The 22,544-nt window shown below is 47.2% G+C and overlaps 1 protein-coding gene across 1 annotated transcript in view; it reads left to right on the top strand.

The window, feature by feature from the left end:
• LOC146202313 (uncharacterized) overlaps positions 1 to 22,132 on the top strand; it is a 36,087-nt gene extending 13,955 nt beyond the window's left edge. Inside the window, exons 7-10 of the mRNA XM_084584397.1 lie at positions 4,382 to 4,482; positions 4,575 to 4,719; positions 10,560 to 10,817; positions 21,893 to 22,132. Coding sequence (XP_084440523.1) covers positions 4,382 to 4,482; positions 4,575 to 4,719; positions 10,560 to 10,817; positions 21,893 to 22,026 — 638 coding nt within the window. The 3' untranslated portion in view covers positions 22,027 to 22,132. The remainder of the gene's footprint in view (positions 1 to 4,381; positions 4,483 to 4,574; positions 4,720 to 10,559; positions 10,818 to 21,892) is intronic.
• The last annotated feature ends 412 nt before the right edge of the window (positions 22,133 to 22,544 follow it).

Here is a 22,544-nt window from a genome sequence, read left to right on the forward strand (position 1 = left end):
GTCGCCGACGGTCTTGGGAGAGCATAATTCGGCGTTGTTGTTGTCAGTGAAAACGTCTTTTTCGTCCCAGCGCCCCCTCTCATTCCTCTTTTAACATGGAAACGCGCACAGGAACACAGGCACACATGCGCGTAAGCACCCACGAAAACAGGTTTGAAGATGCATTTTGGGGTTTAAGCGTAAAATACGGCTTCATGCGTAACGCATGAATGGTCTCTGGACGAATTAGGCGACGGTATCTTTCCTCTGGGCCGGTAGTTCTCAAATTGGCTTTTCCACGAGCTCCCAACTAAACTGCCCCCCCCCCCCCTCCCCCCCCCCCCCCCCCTCTTCTTGCTACGTGTAGACCAGGTGCAGTGCATACTCCGTCGAACCCATTTTTCAGATTCCCGCCGTCAGCGTCTCACTGACACTTCTTCTGGGTGTTTGGATGTCGTAGGCAGCGCCAGCGCGAAGTTCCGCCGCTGGCGAGCCCATTGGCACTGAAACATCAGTATGTAGCAGGGTAGGAAAATATGCCTTCGCCGCGTCGCTGCCAGAGGAGGGAACAGCAGATAGCCGATTAAAATCCGGGTGAACCGTCACGTGAATCTCTGCGCAACGCAGCCTATCACCAAGCGCGCAAATGAGACGGAACGCTGGTCCTGTGATTGCAGTTTTCTGCGTTCGTGTTTTGGATTTAAATGCCCGAGCATGAACGAGAGGTAGACAGTTGATAAAAAGCTTATTTGCTAAAAGCAAGAAAAAAAAGAAACCCTTACAAAAGGCAACTATACGGCTAAAAAGATAAACGAGTACGGATCCAGTCGCAATAAGCAACACCGCCTTATTTGGACAACAGGGTGGGGGGGGGGGGGGGGGGGGGGGGGAGTGTCGGGGTTCCTTGAGGCAAAAATCTTTTAGAATCTCTGCGCCGGTCCATCTAGGAGCGCCTCGTAATTGACGTCGCTAATGCGCCGCAAGATTTTATAGGGACCGAAACGGCGGCAAATGGGCTTTTCTGACAGAGATCCACACCCAAACCCGGTCTCTGGGGCTGTAGGAGGCTTGCCTGTGGCGTAGGTTGTGCTGGAGTGAACCTTTGTCTTGTTTGTGCGATGCGAACGCGTGCTAGTTGGCGTGCTTGCTCGGCATTTTGAGCGAATTAGGGCTCGACGTCGGAAGAAAGTTGGCTGTCGTTTTCAACTTACCTGCCGTAGAGGAGGCGAAGCGGTGTGAAATGTTTCGTCTCTTGTACTGCTGTATTGTACGCGAAGGTATACGTATAGTGGGATCACATCCCAAGTCTCGTGCTGGACATCGTCGTGGTCTTATTAAGCCTCTCTGCCAGCCCATTTGTCTGTGGGCGGTAAGCAGTAGCTTTGCGCTGGGTCGTATACCACTCAGTTGAGGAGTCAGCGATAACGTAGGTCGGGGCGCCGCGTGCCGAAGTCCGATCTGGCACAGAAAAAAAAAGGACAACCTCAGGTGCTGTACCACAAGATAACACTTCGGCCTCCCCGCAGCGAGTGAGATACTCTGTGATGATGGTTATCTAACGGCCGCCACCTGAAGGCAAAGAAAAAGGGCCGAGAAGGTCAATGCCGGCTTCATCGAGCGGTACATTAGGCAGTACAATTGCCGACAGCTCTGGCATTATGTTTAACAACAGCGACTAGGTTGGGCTAGTAGAACATCTGTCGTATTCTTGCAAGCGTACGAGTAGCGCGCAGGAAGAATTTTCTCTCGTCAAGCTCTGGGTAGGACAAGGAGGTAAGCTCGATCTCGAGTCGGAGCTAGATTTGCTTTTATACAGCACATACCTTTTCAGGGTAAATTACGATACATCGCGAGAGAAACACATAGGTATGGTGGCTGGTTGACTGTATGAGTAATTGATAACTCTAGATCGGCAAGCTGCTCCGAAACATCAGAAGCATCAACAGGTCCGAGGAAGCTGCAGGCATAGTCTGTGTCTTGTGAAACGAGTTCGTCAGTTGCACGAGAACGTGTCGGCGTCTTCATGCTTATTTTTGTACTTGCGACGCCGAACTCCTGCAGGCGAAGGCTCCATCGCGCCAGGCACCCAGCTGTATAATACCAGTTGTTCACCAACCAACACAAGAAGTGGTGGTCAATGACCACCTTGAAAAAGCGGCCATAAAGAAAAGCGCGAAATTTCGCACCAGCCCAGATTATGGCGAGACATTCTTTCGTGGAATAGTTTACCTCGGCGCATGACAGAGTGCGGCTGGCAGGAGCAATGGCTCGTTCAACACCATATCTGGTCGTTGCACGAGAACCACTCCAAGGCCGATGTTACTGGCGTCGGTGTGTATTTCAGTGTCACCCTGTTCATCGAAATGAGCAAAAACGGGCGGCGTTTGTCAACGGAGGCGTAGCTGGGTGAAAGCCGCTTCTTACTCGTGGGTCCAAAAACAAAAGGTGCGTCTCGCGTGAAGAGCCTAGTCAGCGGTTCAGCAACATCAACGAAATTGATGATAAACGCCGATAGTAAATACACAACCCGGAAAACCGGCGAACAGCTTTCTTGTCACGTGGAATAGGAAATTCCGCAACAGCAGCAAGCTCATCAGGGCCGGGCTTCACGCCGGCTACGTTCACGGCAAGCAGAATTTTTGTGGCTCTAGTGTCAGGTTAGCTGAACGAAGGGCTTCGAGTACTATCCGCAGGCACTCGAGACGTTGAGTAAACGATTTTACAGACTACCACGTCATGGTATAAAAAACAACAATGCCGATAACAGCCGGCGAAGACAGTGTTCATCATCCACTGAAATACAGTCAGTGCAAAACAAATGCGGAAAGGTAGGACTTTATAAATTCATAAAGACCGTCAGGAGTGACAAAGGCTGTTTTCTCAAGGTCTGTTTCATCTACCTCAATCTGCCAGTATAGCCACTTTTTAGGTCCATAGCCGAAAACTACACTTACCTCGCCGAAGCGGTCGTGAGAGTAGTTAATGCGCGGCAATGGGTAGGTGTCTTGGTCATTTCGGTTAGCTCGCGATAATGAACTCGGAAACGTAACGGCAATCTTTCTTATTAATGAGAACGACCGGAAAGGGCCACGGGCTGTTTGAAGGCTGGCTAACGTCATCTTAGAACATTTCCTTCACTTGGGAAGGAACACCATCGAGTTCTATAGAAGCGTCGTGTATGTACTGGCGTGCTGGGCGCACGTCATCTAACGTCGCGATTTGAGGCTTGCCGATGGTAGTTTGACGCACTTTCGACGAGGACACAAAACACAGTCTAAATTCGAATAAAAAATAGAACAGCTGTTCACGTTGCCTGGTCGCCGACTCTGAGCTGACATCGAGATTTTTGAGGGACTTGGGAGGTAGTATGGTTTTTAAGGAAAAGCACTCGGAAACATCAGAGATGCGTTCGGCAAAGCTACGGAGGTGCCACCGAAAAGATGCCGATGCTCGTGCCTAAAATTGGTGAAAGTACCCCTGACTGGCGTTAGATTACTATGTCGCACTCTGGATCAAGCACACTCCTCGCAGCGTCAGCAGTAACGAAAGGTTAGTTTCGGCTAATGATTCGCCGTCGTGACGTGCGACGACGGCGTGCGTGGGAGAATGACGCTCTCCGCAGCAACTCGAAGTACTTGGCTTGGTCGCTTCGTGCGGTTAAGAGCTGCCGATTTCTGAATTGAAAACGAGGCCTTGGAATCTTGGAGGTCAGTAATCACCTCATATCCACAGGAAAAATTCACCTCGGAAAATCAGGTCGCGAGTACAGTTTTTCAATACAAGGTAGTTGGCCTGAAACATTGGCTCTTGAATTTGAACTCTCGCCTTGCACATGCTTAGAGCAGAGGTGGCACACCCAGAGGTGTGTGCTAGCCCAGGGAGGGCAAACCTTGAGAAATGCGGCAAGACTGGCTACTCAATAATTCGTCTCCAAGAAACCGCGAACGTAGCTGCGATCATCCAGTACTACGGGCACTGGTGCCGATTATTGTACTCAGAGCAGTTGATTCGCCGCATTTCGGAAACGGCTCTAGTCTACGGCTAATTTCTTTTCGATGTGTAAACCTAACTCCTGGTAGTTACGGAAATTCTTTTACGGACGGTGAATGCAAATACATATCGCCTAACGTATTTATTTGCAAACACTACTGGTCGGGAGGCCAGTAGTGTTTGTAAACAAAATCCCGTTTCGTCCAACATGGTAGGCGACAAATTGTCATGTATATTTCAAATATGGATCGTTAAGGATTGACCATTTTGAAACGTAAATGGAGTTGAATCTCAGGAAAATTCTGTTGAGTGGGGAAAGTGAAAAAGGACGTTGGGAAGTTTGACTTAGGTTTTTGTTATAGGCGGACATGTTGTTTTTTTACCTTATTGCTTGATTTTCTTCTCTGAGCAGCGTACGGCCTGACTGAGACATGCTGCAGCCTCACGGAAACGACGCCAGGCCTGCGAGACGTGAAATCCGCGGGGTTGCCGATGGCCACCGTGCAAATTAAGGTGGGTATACTAAGGTATATACTCTAACACGTGACGGGTCGACAATGGCTTCTGGTTAAGCTGCGTGCTGCCAAACTTGTTCGTTTCACTAGGTCGTCGACCAGGCGACCAAGGAGAAGCTGGGCCCTAATAAACTAGGAGAGGTGTGCGTTAAGGCACCTTTTACTTTTGCGGCTTACCTCGGCCAACCTGAGGCTACTGCGCAAGCCTACGACAGCGAGGGCTTCCTTCGAACAGGTGAGCTGCACTGCTGACCTCTCTGTTTGTCAGGCTGCAGTGGGGGATGGTACGCAGGCGGACTCCATTGCGACGTTTCTTTTAAAGCGGACCAAAAAAGAGGAGAAATTTGGACTCTAAGTAAACTGCGCTACAGTTATCGGCGCTTAAAGTGATGTACACAAATGAAACGAGCCGGGCGCGGCATCCGCAGTCACGAGGAAAATACAAGATGTGATTTCCGGTCGTGAAAATAGCTGGGGCACCAGAGGATTGGAATTACTCTCACATAGCTTTTTCTCGGCATCACACTGTCAACACACACACACACACACACACACACACACACACACACACACACACACACACACACACACACACACACACACACACACACACACACACACACACACACACACACACACACACACACACACACACACACACACACACACACACACACACACACACACACACACACACACACACACACACACACACACACACACACACACACACACACACACACACACACACACACACACACACACACACACACACACACACACACACACACACACACACACACACACACACACACACACACACACACACACACACACACACACACACACACACACACACACACACACACACACACACACACACACACACACACACACACACACACACACACACACACACACACACACACACACACACACACACACACACACACACACACACACACACACACACACACACACACACACACACACACACACACACACACACACACACACACACACACACACACACACACACACACACACACACACACACACACACACACACACACACACACACACACACACACACACACACACACACACACACACACACACACACACACACACACACACACACACACACACACACACACACACACACACACACACACACACACACACACACACACACACACACACACACACACACACACACACACACACACACACACACACACACACACACACACACACACACACACACACACACACACACACACACACACACACACACACACACACACACACACACACACACACACACACACACACACACACACACACACACACACACACACACACACACACACACACACACACACACACACACACACACACACACACACACACACACACACACACACACACACACACACACACACACACACACACACACACACACACACACACACACACACACACACACACACACACACACACACACACACACACACACACACACACACACACACACACACACACACACACACACACACACACACACACACACACACACACACACACACACACACACACACACACACACACACACACACACACACACACACACACACACACACACACACACACACACACACACACACACACACACACACACACACACACACACACACACACACACACACACACACAGGTTGCTACATTTGGATGACCTCAAGAATAAGAATGCTGTGATAAGAATACTCCACGGGCCGCAAAACAGAACATTCCTGCAGCCAGCACCTGTGGCCGCGCGTTCGTCAGTTCCGTCGCTGAAATTACAATTAGTCGCAGCAACCATGCATGCATGCTAGAAGGCGAGGAACGAAAGGTCACAGCCGTGCTAGTGCACGAAGGCACAAGAACTTGATTATTGTGCCAAGAACTTGATTCTTCAGTTATTTTTTTTTTTATATTACTGTGACGCTAACATCGTGCCTGCGAGCACATTCGCTGCGGGCATCAGGACATCGAAGAAGAGGTGGATTACCTGATAGAGGTGCTCTGTAAGCTGGCAGTTTTGAGGACCTTACGCAGTGCGTTTTCTAAGATCTTGAAACGTCTTCTTTTTATTTTATTTTACGTGGCAGCATCAAAGGCCCCACGAGACAAAATCTAGCGTCGGTTGTGGCAACGAAAATTCCCGGGCATCCAGCTGGTAGGTTGTAGTTTGGAAGTGATGCGGCCGGGCACTGTATAATTTTCGGGTTGTATGACGTCACGAGACCACATGGCATGGCCGAGTTGGCAGAATCTGCCAACTCGGGCAGCTTCGCGAACGAATATTTGCAAGGGAAGCCGCAGACGGTAGCCATCAGCGCTGTCGCCTCATACACTTAAAGGCGGAGCTTAAGTGTTCCACCCATTTTCCTTTTTTTTTTTCCTTTTTCGAATATCCGTGTGGAGCCATTTTTAGTGCATTAGCACTGAGACTCTCGATCGCACTATGAGCTGTTGTTTGTGTGCTTGTCTGAAGCCCCCAGGCTCGCACAGCAGCGACGCTAACGTGTATATGCGGGCAGTTTGTTGTGACGTCACGATACTCCGTGACATGGCCGAGTGCTGCCAACTCTAGTAGCTCCTTCAAGATGGAAATCGAACCCACAGGAACGCATAAAGCTCGAGTCAGACATGCTATACTCTTCCGCCGTGAAGGATGAACTGTGTGGGCTGATTGGTGCATGATTTCTTGAAACTATGTTCACGAGGTGGTAGCCAGCAGGACAGAGACAGATTAGCGCTGTGTCTGTTTTTGTCTCAGTCATCGTGCCACGTCGTGCACTACTAGGCACTATAGGCCACTACTATATCCACTAAATTCTTACCGGAATGGTTTCGTTTGCAGGGTAAGCGGGGAATGGGAGAAAATAGGGAACGACCAGCGTCAGGCCATTCGTCGCCGTTGTTGTCTGCCTCGACTAACATGGCGCAAACCCACGAAAGGATCGGGAAGGGTTTGGTGACAAATTCCGGAAAGAATAGATGGCAAGTTTAACGAGGAAGCGAGCATGTATAAACGAGACGTAAATGAATGAAAAAGTTTGTCATTGGAAAAGGTGACATACCTGATTGCGGATAGTGAACGTAAGCCATTTCCCTGCACAAGGTGCAGTAAGGCTGCTGCTGATCATGATAAATGTGTGGCTGATGTGTACTCTATGTTGGTGTGAGGCGGTCGAGTGAGGTCCCTACACTACCGCACTGAACGAAAGCGATCCTCCCGGATCGCAGCCCAAAGAGCTGTCGTTCGATTCCGTTTGACCATCCTTCTTTCATTTCCGCAAAAGTGCTTTTCTTTCTGCAGGGGCGCTTTAATTTGTACGGCTACCCAGATTTGTTGTCTTTATTGAAGGAGGGGGGGGGGGGGGGGATGTGTACTTAATGCTGCCGCCTTAACGCATACAGAAACTGCGTGCAAGGCCGGTTTTCTCCCTTGGCCTGTAAAGCCTTATCCTAAGCCAGACACCGAGCCTCAGACAAAAAAGTAATATGGGTACCTGGTCCCCAAGGGGTAGCGAGGGGTAGCGGGAAACGAGTGTCTATAGGGGGTATTCACTGGCGCGCTGTGCGCGGTGCATTGTGGGTAACTGAGGCGCAGTCAGCCATTTTTGTGTCCACCGAATGAACAGGGCGAACGTACGTATCAAGTACTGCCATATGCGGTTCCACGAGTGGTGGCATCCGCAGCTGTGGTTTATTGAGCTATCGTAAACAGTAGTAGCCGTGCACAGTGCAAACAATTCGGAAGCTGAAGAGCTGCGCGAACGACCTCGGCATTTTAAAGTTCCGAAAGAACAGATGAACGTCTCCGCCCGAACGAAAGAACTAACCGAGATGCGACGTCACCTATGGCTGGCACGGTTCAACCGCGCAAGTAGTATCACGAAAAATGCGAAATAAATATTGAAAATCAGCTGGGCTGGAACCTTTCGGATGTTCCCTGGCAGCGAGCTGTTGCAACGATCCGGGCATGGATGCTCTTCCCGCACTCGCAAGCCATATATTCCAGGTAAAAGAGCACCCCACCAACATGACAACATACATCACCGTGTCCAGCCAGGCGCATGTAGTACGCCGCCAACACCTCCTCTTCGGGTTTTGCGACAATCCAAGCCTTCAGAGGGCTCGAAAAACTCTGTGTTTGGCGCACCCGACTCATTTGAGACATCAAACGAGCCAAATGAACACTGAGGAAAATATTCCATCGTTTGTAGTAGTCTCACAAGTTGCAAGCATATCTCTAGAAATGAGTTATATCGGACGGTCGCATATCGTCTGTGTCGTCTGCGAAGCAATATTCGCTGAAGGAACGTAGGCGGGCAGAGTTGTTTTGCGGAAGGTTTAAAGAGCTTTATAAAATTATTTAGAAATAACACCAACCAAAACTTAGTTTGCAAAAAACAGCACGATATTTGAAGAATTTTGCTGCAAACAATCATTTCGAGTCTGCAACGCAACGAGCTCGGTGGCGCCACCGAGGCATCGTTGAGGCAGCGGTTTCGTTTGCTTCGTTACCGCCACAGACGATGCAAACATCCGACTTCTTCTGATCGAATGAGGCAAGTACACCAAACAAGTTCCGTACAAAAAATACCGACTACAAAATGCTATTTCGGTGCAAAATTCGAGCTAGAAGGACTCAGCGGTTTAGCTGGGATAAGCTTTGTAGGGCAGGGCGAGTTCGTCTGCTTAAACCGCGAAACCGCGGCTCTTTAACCAGCCGCTTGTAACGTAGTTGTGTTCTTCGAGTAGTGTGTGTAGCATTTCAATTGGTTTCTTGTGACGAAGCTCGTCCGTAAAGTGCAAGGAACTCATGAATGTCAAACATATTTATGCACGGCCGCCGGTCGACGCTTACCGTGGAGTTGCGCACATCGACTGCGAACAGGTCAATGCCGAAGTTTTTTTATTTTTTTTTTTTACAGGTTTCTGTTCGCATCGCACAGACTACTGATAATTCGAACTGTCACTTATGATGCCGAGTGAGTTTTGATTACAGTGGTGCTGGCATGAGGTGGAGCGGCGCAGTAGAGGGATGCGCACCAGCTAACCTAAGCCGCCGACCATACTAGTCAAAACAGGACGCAAAGATGGCGTCGGCTGCATACTTACGTCAGCTGTGACGTCACGTGAATACCCCCTATACGCCGCAACCTGAGCATTCCTTTCCCGGCATCCCTCGTTACCCGCTCACATGTCCACCCCAGCTCCTCTCTACATACCGCGAGATACTGCAACACATCAGCTTAGCAAGACAAAATTCCAGGCACCCACTATATAGAAGACGCGATAAATCAGAGGAGTGTCACCTCGGGCGGTTACACTTTCCTACAACAGCCCAGCTAGACTGCACGCAATTAGTCCGAGTACTTTCCCAGCTGAATGCTCATTTTGCAGCCAGAAAGTAGATATTGGCCATATAGTATTGGTTTGCCAAGAAACCCAAGCCATACCTCGTCGAGAAAACCCAACGTGGGTGGACTGGAAGGTGGCCCTGTCCAGCTCCGACCTCGCGGCGCAAAGAACCTTGGCGAGAGCTCGGGCAGCAGCTCCAGCCAACGGAGTCCCGGACTGATGGCCCGAACAACCCCACCCTTAACCCATAAGCCATTTTTCCAAGGATATGCTTTCTACTACTACTATTAAGAAACAATTTTCCATATATCCTCCTCGGCAGGCGAATGGTTCTGCAATGCCATCAAAAACGCGCAAATGCGCGTGCGGGCACAGACACCACAACACATGCCTACATGCAAATACCAGCGATATGAAGACGGTTATTTAGTTCGAACATTAAAGACCAAAACTGCCGCCTCGCAGTGCCACTCGCCTTGCATCTTCTGTGTTTCAGTTAAGTGTCCCGAAAGTGAGGGTATAGGCCCCTTCCTTCGCTAGCTGTCCGAAGGTTATGTCTCCCGAGTGTGTTAAGAAGTACAACCACAGGACACGGAATCCCGCCCTTTGTTTTCTGTAAGGTTCGACAACGTCTGCGTGCATTCGGCTGCGATACAGGAGACCTGGGCTACTACGGGGCCGACGGCAGCCTGTACGTGGTGGACCGCTTGAAGGAGACGTTCAAGAGCATGAACCAGCAGGTGGCGCCCGCCGAACTGGAGGAGCTGCTGCAGCGCCACGAGGCTGTCCGGGAGGCGGTCGTCGTCGGCGTGCCCCACCACGAGTTCGGCGAGGCGGCCCGAGCATACATCGTGCTCGCGGAAGGGCACCAGGACAGCTCCCTCGTCGAGAAACAGCTCCTGCAGCTGCTGGCAGGTAGGCATCGCATCCTCGAAACTGCTTTGTAACGAGAGCTATCGTCAGCGACCATGTGTCCCTCGTTTAACCCACTGTAACGAAAGTAGTTATCTTGACACCCTTTTCGAAACTGCGTATTAAGTTCGCTACTCAACCGAAATAAGCGCAATCTGGTCGCTTACAGTAATAGAGAGTTTTAGTACTGCGTAGTGAGCGCTACGTACGCACAGCCCACGTACCTTGCGGAACGCTACGGCATGGTCGCGTATATGCCACAGAAAGACTTTTAGTAGCGCGGAAGCCCGTACGTACGCATGAGTCCGGAAGCTAACGCGTCAAGGCTTGTATAGTGCCACCTCGCGGCCATCCAAACATGAATTTTTTCAGCGCAGTAACGCTTGCTTCATTGCTTTTCCGACAGGCGAGAGATAAAGCACATGCTGCAGATGTGCTGCTTTGGTAGGTTGTTGTTGCAGAGGATAAGGATATAATGAATAACTTTGACGGAATCGGGATACTACTCCTGCAAACGTAGTAGAAAGTGAAAATTAATAATACAACCCCGTGCAAAATTTAAATGCGGATAAGCAAACCGTTGGGCATACAGAAATGATGTCAAAGCAGTTTTCTGAGTTCACAGTGCGCCTATGATGTCATCAATCGGTGCAAATTACCTATGTACCTTGGAGAATACATTGTCAGACTATGCAGTCTTATTAGACAGGCGAAGTATATATTTCATCATCATCATCAGCCTGACTATACCCACTGCAGGGCGAAGGCCTCTCCCATATTTCTGTGCTAGCTGCATCCACTTGACCCCTGCGAACTTCTTAATCTCAACCGCCCACCTAACTTTCTGCCGCCCCCTGCTACGCTTTCCTTCCTTTGGAATCCAGTTTGTTACCCTCAGTGACCACCGGTTATCCTCTCTTCGCACTACATGTCCTGCCCATGTCCATTTCTTCTTAATGTCCACTAGAATGTCGGTAACTTGAGTTATTTCTCTGACCCACTCTGCACGCTTCCTATCTCTTAATGTTACCCCTGCCATTTTTCGTTCCATAGCCCTCTGGGTTGTCCTCAACTTAAGTAGAACTCTCTTGGTTAGCCTCCACGTTTCAGCGCCATAGGTGAGTACAGGTATATATTTAAAACACTGCAAAACATATGGCGGTACAAGTGGGGAGCATGGCCTATGGAAACACATGCAAAGAAAACTTACCAAATAAATTTGCCGCTTTAGGAGAGCACCACTAATCACGGCAGATTTTTAAAAGTCGGCGAATGTTTTGAAGAAACAAACTAAGACAAAATATGCTGCATCATTTTAAAGCCAAGCAATCTTTAACGTGCGTCGATAAACCTGTGTCGTAACGACCTACATACCCATGAAAACTAGCTGTCCTTTGGGTGCTTTTCGCAATCGCGAGAACTTTTCGTGTTTTCCTGCATGTCGTCGCACAGGCTACGTTCCCTCTTAAATACGGCCACTCAAATGATACAAGCTTTTAAGCTGAAGGCAGTCTTTACTCGGCACGATAAACGAACCACGCACAGCAGTAGACGACCAACAGTCCGTCTGCTCACACGAATGTCGTTTGCGGTCGCCGGCGTCGTCTGCGATCGAATAGAGCGCTGCGCTGCCGTCTGCTATAATGGGCCGTTCTCTTTCGTTCTTGTTTCGAAGTTTAAAAAGTGCTTTTGAACTTAGTTTTGTCTGTGGGCTGCTGACTTTTAATGATCGGTATTATAACAATTTTCTTACGGCAGCATATCAGGCTATACGAGAAGCTTGCGAGATAGGGAGAAGCACCCAGCGCACTGGGAGCCTGTAGGCGGTGTGGGCGACTTCACAGCACATATTTTAGCGATATTTATTTTCAGTCTCTTCTAGGATGTTTGTGGTTGCTTTGTACCAAAACAAAATCATATGTGCCGCGTGAAGACATAAAACGGCTTTGAAACCTTTCGCTTCCACGTATTCTCATGGATGGCAAAGCCCACTTTTCACCCCTAGTCTGTGGCAGCGTCACGAACGCCACCTTTGTAAACACGGCGCTGGACTTTAGATGTAAGGACTACGGGAAACTTGGTGCCTACTGCTTCAGGTTTTAGCAATCCTGGCGACGAAGTATACCAGCACTTTCTCATACACAACGAGAGCAACACGCAGACGGTTTAGCGAACGCACGCAGAGGCAAGGATATCTGCGTACGCGAACAACATATACGCAGTACGCAAGAACCGTGCTGCGTATGACGCATGCGCAGTAAGCAGTACGCAGGCCGTCTACGTACGCAAGGGTTCTGCGTATGCTTACGTACGCAGTACTAAAACTCTCTAATAACTATTGTGGATACACGGGCGGTATTTTGTTTTCAATGAACTCCTGGTCTAACGCCTCCTCAGAACGAGAAAATAGCTGAATTTCACTTCTTAATAATGACAGCATAAAAAGTGTCTCGGCAATTTACAGGGTGTGTCAGCTAAGATGTACCAGGGTTAAGAAAGAATAAAAAACGAAGCCTTCTTCTGAACTTTTATAAATGAAAAGTTTTTGTGTTGCGTAAAGTACAAGCTAGCTTTTCTTGAGTTCCACAATGTTAATAATTCGTCTATTAATTAATCAACTTCTTAAATATAGTTTTGAACACCCTGGTGCAAGTAAAGAAAGTCAAAAGCCATGAAAATGTTCCAAACTAAGTGCGGCCGACGAGGTAGCCTTAGCGTATCCTTTTCTCATTCAGAAAAAAAAAAAAACGAAGTATAAAAAACAGCTCTTCACAGTGTGCTGCGTACGCCAGAATCGCCACGATTAGAGTGCTCTCATGCAGGCTTTGATAAAGAACTGCCGAGGCTCTCTTCTCCACCTCCCACAACAGAGCTTCGCGTTGGTACTGGTTAAGAGATCAGTGCCAGTGGCTGTAGACAACGCGTCTCTCAGGCTTATCTTGCAACCAGCAGAAAAGCGAGGCTCTGTCGTAGGCAGCGCGTAAGGCGCCTATCTAGCTAAAATCTAGCTGCGCTTTAGCAAGTCGTTGAAAAAGATGGCGCTGTAATCGCGGCGATTCGGGCGCGCGCAGCACGCTGTCATGCGCTATTTTTAAACTTCGTTTTTTTTTTTTCGTTTTTTTTTTATCTCGTTGGAAGCGCCTGGTTCGGACCATTTTTTGTGACACACGAAAAGTTTTTTGTTCACACCTGAGTGTTTGAATACAAGCTTAAATTGATGAGTTAATGTCGACTAGCCTATTAAAGCAGGCATAACAAAAAAAAAATACTAGCCTGTAATTTTTGCAGCTCATAACAACATTCGATTGATTTCAGTTAGAAAGAAAGCTTCTTTTTTTTTTTTACTTTTGTTTGGTATGTATTAGGTGACACAACCTGTATACTTTTCGCCTATAAACCGCCAGGGCAGGAAGCCTTCTGGGAACGTTGAAAATAAGCAATGTGGAACTGCATAGACCCCGGACGCGCATCTACCGCATCCATATTCGCACAAGCAGGGGCGCATTTATGAGTGTCTCTTGAAAGGGTGTAATTAAGCTGGTTGTGATACGTAAATTTCTATCTCGGGGGGAAGACCGCCTCCTCCCATAATTCCTGCTCTGAGCGCATGTGTCTCTTTATTGTGCAGAACACCATCAATACAAGAGGTGTTCGAGTTGCTTTTCATATGTAAAACAGTAACTGACCAGGAGAGTCAAAAGCAACCGACGTCGGAATGCTCAGATAGGTCTAGCTACGTTTAGGTCCTGTGTTCGTCCTCGCTTCTCAGAAAAAGGCTGTTTACCTTTCGGATAAGGCGCCAACATACGGTAACCTTAGGGAAGAAGCGACGACAGTAATTTGTACCGCTCTTCTCCCCTCTCGCTCTCTCCCAATCCATGATAGCGCCTCCTCCACGACTCACCTATAAAATCATTACTATGGGCTTTTTAAGGAGTACGTAGGCATATACACGCCACCGGAAGCGTCACTCGATTTTTTTTTTTTTTTTTTGAGGAGCATTCTCCAAGCCATAGTTGTCAGTTACTAGGAGAAAATCTATTATAATGTTGTCGACCTTGTGGTTGGTGTAATTGCGTTGGCGCAGTTAAAAGCCCATCAAAAACTTTCTTGATTATTACTCCTAATACTGTGGTTAGTATTTTATGAACGAGACTTCGCCCATATCATGCTCCCACTGCATAGCGAACAGAGGCAGACATTGCTTCAAGCTGCTGACAGCGGCCGCTCCATAGCGCTTTGTACGAAGAAAAATCAAAGTTGATCGGATCGGATTTGATACGCGAGACAATTAAATAGCAGCACAGCTCCGCAAACAGCTCTCGGAATCCTCCCAGGCGCGTGCACGCGCGCGAGGCGTTGTAAACAGCGGGCCTGGCAAGGGTCCCAACTCCAGAGCGGCCGATAAGAAGACGGGTCATAAACACGCGGCTAGACAAAACGACATTATTAATGGACGCCCGTCTCAATGGATGCATTGATGGGCAGGAGCCAGCGCCGCACTTCACGGCGCAGATTCTCTCCTCGACCTTTTTCCATATAGCTCCGATGCGGTCTCGTCGTAAAACTCGCACACAGCCTCCAAACGGCCGACCGCGTGTACTATGCACCACGTGTGTAGTCTACCGCTATTTGCGCGCAACAGTATGCCTCTTTGTCGATGCTCACAGCTCGGGCAGAAAGCCGCAGTTAATGCGCTAAGCTATATCTTCTATAGCTGCGTTGCTCAGCGCCAGCCACAGACACGTGTTTGCTATAGCGCGGCTCGTCCGCACACCTCCGTTCGGTACTCGTGCGCGGATAAATCACATCAATTTATTCCGATGGTATATATAAAGTGGTGCACAAAGGCGCCCCACATCCGCACAAATATTGCCCGGAGACTGTGGGCAGACGCGGCATTTCCCGTCTGCCGCCGGAAACCGTAGTCGTATATGACGCCCCGTTCGCAGCTCTTATCGCGTCCGATTGGCCAGTTCACAAATCAAGAGAAAGGAAAATAAGCTTCTCATTTATTGCCCGCTCCAGACGGCGTAATGGCGCCCCGCGAGGTCGGCCGTTTTAGAGGCTTTAATCCTTGGCGCGCATAGCGCAGGCGCGTGTGGAATATAGTAAAGGCGTCACGCGTCGCCATGTGGCCGGGGTTTGAAAATATACAGTATACAGTACTGCTTAGCCAGCCCCGCTACCGCGTATGCACGATGCTTATTCAAAAATATAGGGAGGGGGGGGGGGGGGGGCAGTGTGTTGGCGTGTACTTTACCCTCTGAAACGCTCATCCGTGTTCCATTTTGCTGTTGTTTTATTTATATAAACAGCAAGGTCCTGCATACAGGGATAAAATGCAGATGAACTTGTCCTGACGTGGCAAAGTGGAGGTGGGCATGCAGCAAGGACAACAATACATCATACACTATAGTACATAGAGCATATATACTAACACAAGCAAAACAAAAACACGAACAGAGGGAGAACAAGCCATACTGGTGCAATTTACACTGTATGAGAGAATAATTACAATGTAAAAGTAGTAAATATGAATAAGCTTGTCATATTAGCAGAGTGTCACATTCTTGCACCTTTTATTCATTCTTTTTTTTTTTCGTGTGTGTTAGCCGGATGTCGTTTTTGAGGCTTTTTCTGTGTTCTCCCGGTAGTTAAAAGAAATACGGGAACATTGCTTTATTAACTGAAAAATAACGTTGCGTGATAGATTATGATTTGCGCTCCGCGTTAACATTTTTCCAGTTGGTGCTTTCCGTAATAGAACAAAATGCAGATTACTACCTTGGCTTCCTTTTGTCGTCATATGGAGGAGCAGAATACTGGTAAATGATTGTTTAAATGAAATGAACGCACGCCTGATATTACATTATTTAACTCCAAGATTATTACTCACACATCTGTTAACGCAACCCTCCCTGTAGTATTCTTGTTGAGAACTGAATAACACGCTTGCGATGAAATGTACGACAGACAGCAGACTGTATGCCACGATGTACGCTATATCCCAACAAAAGATATATGAAAAAAACATCACAAAAATAGCGCCATGGTGAGCTGTTTGTTAATAGGTTAATGCTAAAATCTCCGTCTAAAACAAGAGGTTTCATTTTATATTCATGCGTATTCAAGATCGCGTAGAAACTGAATAAACTCCACAGTGTCACAAGAAGCCGGTCGGTAAATGCAAGCAACGATACTCCTAGCTGTTAGCAGCACTACGAAAGGTAGGGCGAGCTGGTCCAGTCAAGATGACTGGCATTACATAACAGTGCATCCACTCTCATATCGCCATCGATGGCACAGGAGGGCAGGAGTTCAGTCATGTTGTGCGTGTCATCCTAACTGAACCAGATCGCCCCCACCTTTCGTAGTGCTGCAAAAAACACTTGTAAAACTAAACTGAATATCATGTCCCAAAACATTCCATATTCATATTAGGTTGAAACATAACAATAGTCGGACAAAATTTTAGGTATGATTTTTTTTTTTCAGGAAAGAGTGCAATATCCGTTTTTACTTGTGTAACATGTTTCTCTAAACGACCACGTGTCAAATTTATTGTTCAAAGAACTCAATACCGTATCGATTTAAGAGTGCTCATTTTTTAAGCTTCTATTGCTCTCTCGAAAGACTGACTTCCTGTCATTTTCGCGAACAGAAAGGCTGCGCACTAGGCATTTGAAAGATAAAAGCTCGCGAGGCTCGATGAGCGATTTCATCAAATAAGGAGAGAAGTAAATAAATAAACAAGACGCTGGGGCAGCGGCCGGAGTTTATAGTAGTACGTATCTGCGACCCGTATTGCCGTTTCACCAGGGTTGGCTCTTGCGCACTAATAGTATCCCATTACTATATGCCAAGCATATTCATTTAGCTTTTTTTTTGCAATACTTGTCTTCAATTTCCCCATGAGCCTTTTCTTTTCCGCGATGCTAAGTTATTCGATGCCTCTTTGTCATCCGCTGGTCCCTTATTATCCGCGACGAAAAACATACAAAGTCCGTGGCGTGCTGCTATGTTTCGCTGTAAGTCTGTAAAGACTTTGTACCCCGTGTTTAGTGAATTGAGTCAATAGGAATCTCTCAACAAGAGCATTCTTCCAAACTGTTTGTTTTTGCAGCTCTCCGACCTCTATATTAGCATTCTGTACTCAGTCTTATCAACCTACTTCTTTAAAGCGATTTCAGCGGACTGGAGAGTCATTTCGGCCAGCATGTGACCGTATTGATGCGAGAGACTTTGGACAGGCGATTCCGTATTTTCCACCCTGCCTTTGACCAGAAATAGGGCAGTGACGCGTTCGATTCTTGTAAGGAAACGTTTCATTCAATGATTTCAACCAGCATCCTTTGTGGATTTCCATCAAAATCCTTACAGTTTGCTACTGCTGGTCCCGTAGCTGCCTAATAGGTCTATCGTCACCTTGAGCTGCTGAAATTACTCATTTTTGGCTTTTTCAGGTTTATTTTTAGCGAGTGCGAGCAGTATTTGTTGTGGTCGAACAGATGGGCCTGGATGTAAAACTGTAGCGATGCAGGACCTCAGCAACGGACACGATCACATGCCTAGGGTAACCTGCAGCCTCCAAACTAGTCACCTGTGATTGACTGAAGACTTTCTTCAATGGTGTGTTGGCATGACTTGCTGATTTCATTCGACAAGGACAACACGATATTCCTCTTAACCAGCTTGGAGCGCGAAGAACTTCACTGCAAAGAGGCTTGCTGGCCCTTGGCTCTTACACCCAATATGCCTCATCTTTACAATACAGCCGCAAATCTAAAAACATAATGCTTTGCTGCTAGGTCAATTCAATGGTGAATGTGAGTGGCTTAAAATATGCATCAAAAGAGGTCAAAATTCGCGAGACAATAAGGCCTCCGAGAGCCAAAAACTCGTCTGAATGACGGCTGACTGCTGGAGGCGGCAGATTACCCTAGGCATGGGATAGTGTCCGTTGCTGAGGCCCTGCATCGCAAACGGAAATCTGCTCAGCTTTCAAACGTGATAACAATTCAAACGATGTGGCTAGTTGGTAGTACATGGCGAGCGGAAACAGCGCAGAACCGCAAAATGCAATATGGGAAATATATACAGGGTGATTTTTTTTCTTATACTGTTTACAGGTCGTTATAATAAATCCCGTGAGAGATAACTCAGTGCGGTCTGTACGGGGGGATTGTACAGTAAGGTGGACATAATGTACGGGATTATCTAAAAATTATTTTTAATCTCTTATTTTGGGGGTTATATTGGGGGCCAATATTATGTAAGAAAAATCAATACCGCCAACAGAAAAGCTGAGACCAGCTTTCAATTTTCATTATCGGCAATGCAGTTCGAAATATTTAAAATCAAAATTACGCATTCTTGGCTCGTAAAGCTGGCTTCCCGTAATGCAAATCTTTAAAATGCCACCCCTTTGTCTATTTCATGCCGTGGAAACAGTCAGTTTTATTTCCGCGACAATGCCACGCCAAGAAACAGTTTTAAAAATATACCTTGCAAGAAGGCGGCTTTACGAATTAAAAATGCTTATTTTTGACGCTAAACATTTTGAACTACATTGCCGATAAAGGAAATTTAAAAAACTGGACCCGGCTTTTATCTTGATGACCTTCATTTTTTAAGATATATGTGCCCTGAAATTAAAAGTGAAAAGTCATGTCCGTCTTTCTATCATGTACATTATGTCTGCCTTGCTGTACAATCAACCTCCACTACGTATCTCTCACAGGGCTTAAGATAACGAATCGCCAACAGTTAAAAAAAAAAAAAAAAAAAAAAAAAAAAAAAAAAAAAAAAAAACACCCCGTATGACATACACACGTACCGGTGTGGACAGAATTAAACGGAGCATGTAATTTCCTTCTAAAATTTTTCACGAGTTGCATAATTGGAACTGGCAGAAGCGGAATGTGCGAACCGGTAGTAGACATCAGTGCCGTTTGACTAGGACAAATATTGTTTTGTTTTTTTTTTATCTTCAGTGCAGAAGGCGTGATTTTAATTTGAACGGAAAAAAATTACGAGACACTTTGGCTACTAAAGTGATGAAAGGCGAAAGCCTGAGGGCCGCATTCTGCTACGCATTTGTTGCGAATGTGGCGGTGAATGATGTTTCGGGTAATGAGGGTAACTACTGTTTCACATTCCTCCCTTCCTTTACGGCACGGTGCATGTGTACGCGGAGAATTGTGACAGATACTGCGCCTTTTCTATCCTGTAAATGAATTTCCAACGCCGCTGATGCCTGCCGTACTAACGCCTCCTAGGCATCTGGGTCTGCTTCTGTTTGCTGTGTTGTGCGGCGTTCTAGGAAGCGGCAAATAAAAGGGCGCACGGACGCCTGCATCGGGCGTCCGGTGGAATCAGCTTCGTAAAGTATTTCATTCAACGCATTAAAGTTCACCGGCGTTCTATAAATTTGTTTACAGTAAAGGAAAGGCCCAGTGTCTGTCACTCGCGGAATCTCGCTATCATTCTCACTGTAGACTAGGGAAATTATGAAGAGCGTTTCAAGATTCGGGGCTTGGCGTAAACTAGGATTTATGCAGGAAGTTTATGCTTCGGTCAGGTTTTTGACTGCACGATTCTCGAAGGAGCACTTATATTCTGTTTCGCGCAAGAGTCTATACAAGGAATTGATAGCAATGCTTTTTCCCCCACCACTGTATCGTTCTTTATACTTTGGGCTTAAGGGTCATAATGTGCTAAAGAGGGTGCGCAAAATACAGATTTCTCCTTGCACGAAAACATTTTTCTTTAAATTACACGCCGAAGCTGTACCTGTTAACGCATGGCTCTATAGGAAAAATATTTTTGTATCTTCTGTAAACTACCGTCTCTGTGATGTGCCCGAAACAATTGAGCACTGTTTCATTAATTGCAAAGACGCAATTCTTTTTTGGGATGTGCTGCAAAGAACTTTAAAGAAAGGCTTAGTTCTAAATTCGCACAGCTTGCGGTATCTTGCTGTTACACAGTCTGATTACGAACCATATGGCCTGTTTTTCCTTATTGGACTTCATAGCTCGTGGAAGACACGCATGTCGGGTCGCAACGCTGAACCTGTTGTTCCACCTAGACTCCATTTTAGCAGAATGATGCTTCAACTGAAGGACATTTATGATGAAAATGACTTTCTACCTGAATGGTTTCCGTTGCTGACACGGTGCTTATCTTTGCCTGCCTTTTAGTTGTATTTTCTGTTGTGCATCTCAGCAACGGCTGAGTATAGTCTGTGCACATAACCCTTTCTGTACATAACCACGTGTAATAATTACCATGTCAGAAAAAAAAAAAATCGGGGCGTGGCGCAGTGGTACAGCGCTAGGCTGGGAATCCAAGGTATGGAGGTTCGATTCTCCAGTGGGGGACAAGGTTTATTAATTTATTTTTTAAATGTCGATTCAATCAGAGCCGCCGCAAAAGCGTCACACTTTTGCTGACGACAACGATGAGCCATTAAAGCCTTTCGCCTTAAAATGTGTTCCGTTTAGTTATGTCCGCACCTGCACATCTTCTGCTGCAGAAGTTTACAGTCCACGGCGCTGCTGGAAAGAATGACGTAGCGTATCGTAAACTTTTGCAACAGACGGCGCATACTTCTTTGTACCCCGCCCTCCTTCGGTTTCGCGTTTCCGCCCATTTTCAAGACACTGAGCTTCACCGCGTCCGTCATTGTATCGCCATTGTGTCAGTATAAGCGTCGAATACAATAACAGCAGTGTACTTAAGAAAAGTAGCCAAAAGAAACGCTCAAAAACTAAAATGTTTGTTGCTTCTATAAAAATTGTCCGTGCGAGTTCTGTTATTGCCTCGTGAATGCACGCAAATCCTCTTCGCTGCGTCCGACGACAAAATGAAAACGAGAAACAAGAAATAAAATGGTCAGAAAAAAAATCAAAGAAGGGTTATAGAAAAGGGAAGAGTGAAGGGCTAGGGCAGAATGCATATGTATTAAATAGTGAAGACTAATGAATAGGGCGGACTTTTACGAAATACTGTTCCGATGAAAATAATTACGCACAAGTTCGCCGTTCACTTGGTCCCTGTCTTTCCCAAAACAGACCAACTAGCGCATCACAAGCAACTCCATGGCGGCCTCGAGTTCCTCGCAAGCATCCCGCGGACGGCGACGGGCAAGAACCTCCGCCGGCTTCTCAGGGACAACTACGTCGAGGCACACGAGAGAACAACATGACTCCCTGTTCTGCCGCACGAAGCTCCGTGCAGAGACGCGTTCCTGGAACCGCTCTGTTGCTCCCGATCGTTGACTTTGTAACATGTATTCGGCTCGCATTAAAGAGAAGTTTGTGTACTCGTTCCGCGTCTCAGTGCGTGGATCTAGCGCGCGCGCTCTTCCTCCCTTCACAGCGGGAGCCGAGATGAGCACTTCCCACGAATACGACGCTTCAAATGTGGCTTCGATTTCTGCCCGTGGCGGGCATATACCCTTCCAGGTATACGGCTGAGCGAAATTGTTTTTGGTCGCATGCCAAGGTTCATAGAATACATTGTCTACTTGAGGATAACAGCGCGGAACACAGGACGGGAGCACAAGATTAGAGGACGACACAACGAGCGCTGTTGTGTCGTCCTCTAATCTTGTGCTCCCGTCCTGTGTTCCGCACTGTTATCCTCAAGATGCATAACCAACATGCCCAAGCTGCTATTCTAGCTAACTACATAAATTGTCTACTGCAGCTTGGCTCATGGCGC

This window comes from Amblyomma maculatum, chromosome 1, assembly GCF_055883805.1.
Source record: "Amblyomma maculatum isolate TAMU_Amacu chromosome 1, ASM5588380v1, whole genome shotgun sequence".
NCBI classification, from domain to species: domain Eukaryota; kingdom Metazoa; phylum Arthropoda; class Arachnida; order Ixodida; family Ixodidae; genus Amblyomma; species Amblyomma maculatum.